The 6000-nt window shown below is 34.0% G+C and overlaps 1 protein-coding gene across 1 annotated transcript in view; it reads right to left on the reverse strand.

Moving 5' to 3' along the window:
* Nucleotides 1–6000, reverse strand: part of LOC106108223 (rho GTPase-activating protein 22) — a gene marked incomplete at its 5' end in the record, with an annotated part of 28850 nt that extends 22850 nt beyond the window's left edge. The window contains 2 exons of the mRNA XM_013289323.1: nucleotides 1401–1557; nucleotides 5962–6000. Coding sequence (XP_013144777.1) covers nucleotides 1401–1557; nucleotides 5962–6000 — 196 coding nt within the window. The remainder of the gene's footprint in view (nucleotides 1–1400; nucleotides 1558–5961) is intronic.

Here is a 6000-nt window from a genome sequence, read left to right on the forward strand (position 1 = left end):
CTCTAAAACTACATAACCGATCTGGATGAAATTTAGACCAAAGATAGATTACAGCTTGTTACATGACTTATGATAGTTTTTAAACCATTCGAATATAATCGGTAGCGCTAAAGAACTGAATACAGGAGTACAACCTACCCTAACGTCTGGCATAGCTATCCAAGCTGTGGATAATGAGGTTAAAGCGAAAATAACACTCAAAGACACATATCCCAGTCGAATCTATTTCTGACGACAATAACGAGAATATTATAGTCGCTGGAACTGAAATAAACTCGACTTCAGTTGCATGTCAACGAAAAGCACACGTTTGTTATCCTATTTTATACTGATAATAATAATTATGTGTATTAGTACAGATTTTTATTAATTTGATGAAATTTACATAGTTCGTTTACTAATTTTTAACTAACTTTCGCCAGCGACTCCTTCCGCGTTAAAAAACAATAACAATGACAACAATAACAACAATAATAAACTATCAAATCTTCTATTTATAATATTAAGGGCCTGTCCCACCACTGGCTGATAAAGGCTCAGATAGCTTAAAAATGACGTCACTGTCAGATAAGGGAATCCTATTTCCATCACATTTTACACGTTAGATTGTTAATAATTTACAATTCAGTTTAAAATAGTTATCAGGAACACACAGAATCTATAATAAGCCTTTCGTTAAAATCTAAAATTACCTTGAACCATAATATCTAAGCGGTTAACGTTGAAGAGGCTCGTTACATAAATTTAAAAGCTATTCGCACCACTAATAATTTCACAGTCATCGGTTGAAATTTATGTTTTATTGGCCAACAGTGTAATTGCTTTCGACGTTCAGTTCGTTGAGTAATTTCGTAATAGATATCTCACTTGAATAATTATGATGTAGTCCACGTAATAACGTATTTTGGGCTGTTAAATTGCCACGTAATATCGTAATATGATTATTCGATTGTAGTATATGCATTTAAAATAAGATTGATTTCATTATGTGCTCAAATATATGGAATCTCGAAAACATGTTTTTATAATAAGCAGATAATAACACACATATTTAACAATGGTAGAGTCCGCTTTAACATCTTCACACGAATGGCACGGCTCAAAAGAAGACAGGCGTGAAGTGGAAGCAATTTCGTGTTTTGTCAGATGAGTGGGTGTCTAATTGTAGGCCCTTTCCTTTCCCACCATTTTCTTATACGAAAAGAATGGGAAGGGAAAGTGTTGATGGTGGAGGAGACGCATTGAAAGGGGAAATATATTTATGTTCGTCTCCTCCGTTGATAAAGGGTAAGGAACGCAAAGACAGTCATCGCTTCGCTTTCTCGGATAAATCAGTCGGTCGCACGCTCGTTTGCCACCTTATAATAGTAAAAAACAATATCAGTGGCCATAGTATCTACCTTCAGGTATCTTGATGGTGGTGCCAAGGTTGATCTGCTGCAGACGGGCGAGAGCAGCTTGTTGCAGCGCGCGCCGCTCCACCTCGCTGAGTGCGAGTAACGAGGTATCGGCAAGTCGAACGCAGCGCCCACTGCCGTCTGTCCAGCAACAGCTGCCCTGCACAACGCGTCACGTCATCACACTGATAACATACTGATGCACTCACAGTCGATTTGACTAAACTATCGCACAACTGTTATGCGATTGTCGATTGTTTCGCCCATTCAACTGTTTAGTTGCATAACTAAAAATCGAGTAGTGTGCGCATCTTCCATATAAGCATAAATCTAAACAGGAGACTAAACAGTTATGCGATAGTTTAGTCAAAGATGTGCGCGCGCTCTTAATTTATTTCACACTTAGTAAGCTCTTTTATAAGCGAGTAAAGTTATCTTTATTCCAACAAATATTTGTAGTTCAACCGATGAACATAATTTGCTCAAATTTTCGTAAGATGTTTAGCAGACACCAAAAGAAAGATTAAGCACTAACTATTTAGTAATTGAAAAAACATCATTTATTTTGACAATATTTGGAATTACATCAGAGTGTTATGTACTAATCGTCCATATTATTTATATAGTTTTATTTATGTGGCTAGTTTTACGGTAATTTAGAACTCTTAATTATTCGGTTCATAAAATGTAATATTTTTATTATCATAACATTTGGCCGTCTATTGTTAAGTAGTAGAGTCCAAGAGACGCTTGGATCTCTGCCAATATGCATGGCATACATACGGGTTCAAATCTTGCCGGAAGAGATTGTGTATCGTGTGTTGAGACAGACGCTATCATAAAATTCACCAATGCCTGTTATCGATAATCAATCTATAACATAAAAAAGGTAAAAAAACACTTCTTTGTTATGTAGGATGTCAGTAATCACAGCATACTTTTGAATAAATATATTTTAATAAAAACTCTACACATAAGACTGTTTATTTTAGGAGGTGAATAACATGGAAAAATTATTATGCGAGAAAGGTACAAGAATGACAAGCCAATAGGAGCAAAGAAGCAAGGTTGCCATGGTAACGGAAATTGTTAGTTAATGGTGTTCGTTGTCATATATGACATATATTTTGACATTCGCAAATGAAAGTTTTTACGAGAACAGCTAGTAATCTAATCTCTAAACACAATTACGAAATACAGTGTTTTGTTTATGTTTTGTATGGTCGTTTTGATTCTATAGTTCGTCTATGTTTCAATGTTAAACTTACAAGTTTTTCGCGCTCTCTGTTGGAGAATAGATCAAGGAAATGTCGATTACCTGAAACTGTGAGATACGCGTACTTTAGAAATATATGATTTATTTAAAATAATTTACGTGATAATTATTGTTATCCTGAAACTAACATGACACAAATAAACTAAAACCAAAAGTAATCTCGTAAATTCTTGTATGTAAAAGAGTTTTTTTTACAAAAATTAAAAATTGGTTTAACAATGTCCACAAGAGAGACGGACGATAAATACGTAGGGTATTAAGGTCTTAAGGATTAGAAGTCTATACCAATATTATAAAGAGAAAATATTTGTGTTTTTTATATATATTGAAATAACTCAAAAACTACTGAGCCAATTTAAAAAATTCTTTCACCGTTAGAAATTTTATTTATTTGTGAGTAACATAGGTTATATTTTTAGGACAAAGTCGCGAGCAACAGCTTGTTAAGTATAAATCAATGAACAAAGGCTTAAACAATAAGTGAAGAAGTTAAGACATCGTTTTTGCTAGTTATTTTTATTTCCTTTCTTACATTATTTATCTGATAGTAAGAACATACAAATGCACGCATATACATAGTGATTATTGCTATGATTCACAGCAAGATCATAATATAGTATGTGTTTTGTCTGAGGCCGGCCCACGCTCTAGCTTCTGGGAACATGCGCGCGTTATGTTCAACAGATGTGTGTGAAAAGTTTTAGCATATACACTACGGTTGCTATGCTGTAGAAAGCATATCTTTGCTATTTTCCTTACTAAATATATAAAAATCTACTTTTTAAATTATATAAATTAGTAACTAAAGTGTGTTAAAACTATTAGGTAAAAGACTGTATGAAAATTAAAAAAAAAACTGTCTTGACCATGTAAACTCCCTGTCTGAATAAATTATTGTCAATGACATCTGATGAAGAGTAGACATTTTAGCTATGCTACGATGGTGCTACGATTATGCTACGATGGTACTACGATGAGTCTACGCCAGAAGAGGAAATGATGGGAAGGAAAAGTGTATTTAACGATGAAGGAGACGCATAGGAAATGTCCTCTTTATGTGCGTCTCCTCCGTCAATTAAGGGTAGGCAACGCATTTGCAATTGCAGATGTTAATGGGCAGCGGTCGCATTCTATTTCGATGGATTCAGGTGGCTGCTTATTCGTTTTCCACCTTATATTATAACAAAAAGAATTATCTATTGATCGTTAACGTTTTTTAAATATTCGCTGATCCCTTTTACGTTTCTTATCACTCTTATTCGTTTTAAAAAAGTGATATTACGTTGTAGTATAGTAGTAGGGCTTGTAAATTACGATCTCCAAGAAATTATAGTAAGTATTTCAAGGTTAGAAATTTAAACAAAAATGATTAAATATGTGATTTACGTTCGAACATAACAAAAAAATATATTTTTCTTGTAGGAAAACTAATGCGGTATGCGTAGATAGATTTAGAACGGAGTGAAATGCGATGTTCCTATGAAACGAAAACTCAGTTCAAGAAGATGTTTGCCAACAAATATGCGGAGTTAACTGATGTTAGTAATGTTATGGGAAATGTAGCATGACTTGCTGATTTACAGTTTTTGTGAAGGTTTAAAAACAATGGAAACACACTCTTATACTTCGTTTATTACGGAAGATTTACCTTATGAACGTGTTGAAAATAAATAATTACAGTTGCTAGTTGATTTAACCTGTAAAACTGTACTCGATGACAAAACTATTTACTAGATATTAAGAAAATTCTTTGTGCTATCAAATCACATTTATTAAGGAAAGTAATGGATTATTTAATAACGCGCCAGGATCCTTAAAGAACCTTCATCCTTATCATAATCCTCATAGATCCCGGAATCCTATAGCACTTGAAGATGACAAACGAAGGAGTATTAGTTGGTTCAAATTTTACATAACCCTGTTTTTCCTCAGAAGGCAACTGTTTGGAAGATTTTCTCTCCAACAGCAACAAGGGTCCTTAGCATGGCGTGTAAAACCACATATAAACGATTATTACGATATGTATAGAAAAATAAATAATCTCGTGTAAACAGAGTCCACAGGATTCCCTCTGTATAAACGGTCGAATTTTTTTATAAATTGCGCGCAAAAAATAAAAAATCATGTCAAAGACGTTTGGCAAATAATTGTCGCGCCAATTTCTCTGGAGGTTGATCGACGCAAATAAACTTCCTCGTATTTTGTAAACTTATTACAATGTAACTAGTTTTCGCAATACTAACGAATTTCAAACAATGTTTGTGGATTTTATTGACATTTATTATAAGTCGAGATGGCAAAGTGCCTAAGCGATTAGTGTTTTTTTATTAGAATTCAGATATATCTTACTTTGTAAACAAACAATGTGATCTAACTTCAAGTGAGTAAAGAAATAAAACTTTAACAGTCTTAAAATAAACGCAGCATAAAGTTAAACTTAGGAAAAAACTGGGTATAAGCAAAATTTGTACTTATATTTAAATGTAAAAGGGTACAGTAGGGTAGGTCTAGATGGATGGATTGCTTGACATGATCAAGAAGGGAGTAATGACTGAGATGACGGAAGATAGTCCTCCAGGACGAAAACTTCTTGCGAACCTATGTAGAGTGCGCTAAGGGCAGGCAGATGATGGAATAATAAATCGCATTGCTTACTTGTAAATAGTGATTATTATTGACAAGACTGTGTGTGATGTGAAATTAAAATTCTTTATATTTATGCACATTCGTATTGGTCAGTTCTTGCATTTATCTTTTAGTTCGACCCTCATTACAGATTTTCGATCTAAAAATTGTTCACGTATGTTTTCTTAAGTTTGCATGTTGTTTGAAAACGTCAGTACATTTGATTGATGTATTTCTAATCGGAATTCGTAGTCAATATGCAGGTGGCAATTTCTGTTTGAACATCAAACAATCGTAGAAACAGTGACTTTTTGTTTTTTTATCTTCCAGTGTACTGTTTAGTCTACATTGTGACTGAATGTGATTATCAACGTTTGTATTTTGTTTGTTTGTTTTGTCTGTGATTTTTGATTGAGGTGTGCAATATTGGACTTTAGTAATTATTTAATCAATACAGAATTTGTTGATTTCGCAATGTTAGTACAAGATTCGAGTTTTAATACGTAGTAATAACAAACGGAATAAGTGTCAAATTCTGTTCACATGTTTGTGGTATTTTATAAGTTAACTTTATTTGATAGTTTAATGGTACTTAAGCTGCACACAGTGTTAGAATACACAACACAAGAGAAATGTGAGTGTTTGTGATGCGATGTGACTGACCTGAGGCGCCCAGGCGGCGGCGGCGCGGCTGGAGGAGCG

Source organism: Papilio polytes, unplaced genomic scaffold (genome assembly GCF_000836215.1).
Source record: "Papilio polytes unplaced genomic scaffold, Ppol_1.0 DF821733.1, whole genome shotgun sequence".
Lineage (NCBI taxonomy): Eukaryota > Metazoa > Arthropoda > Insecta > Lepidoptera > Papilionidae > Papilio > Papilio polytes.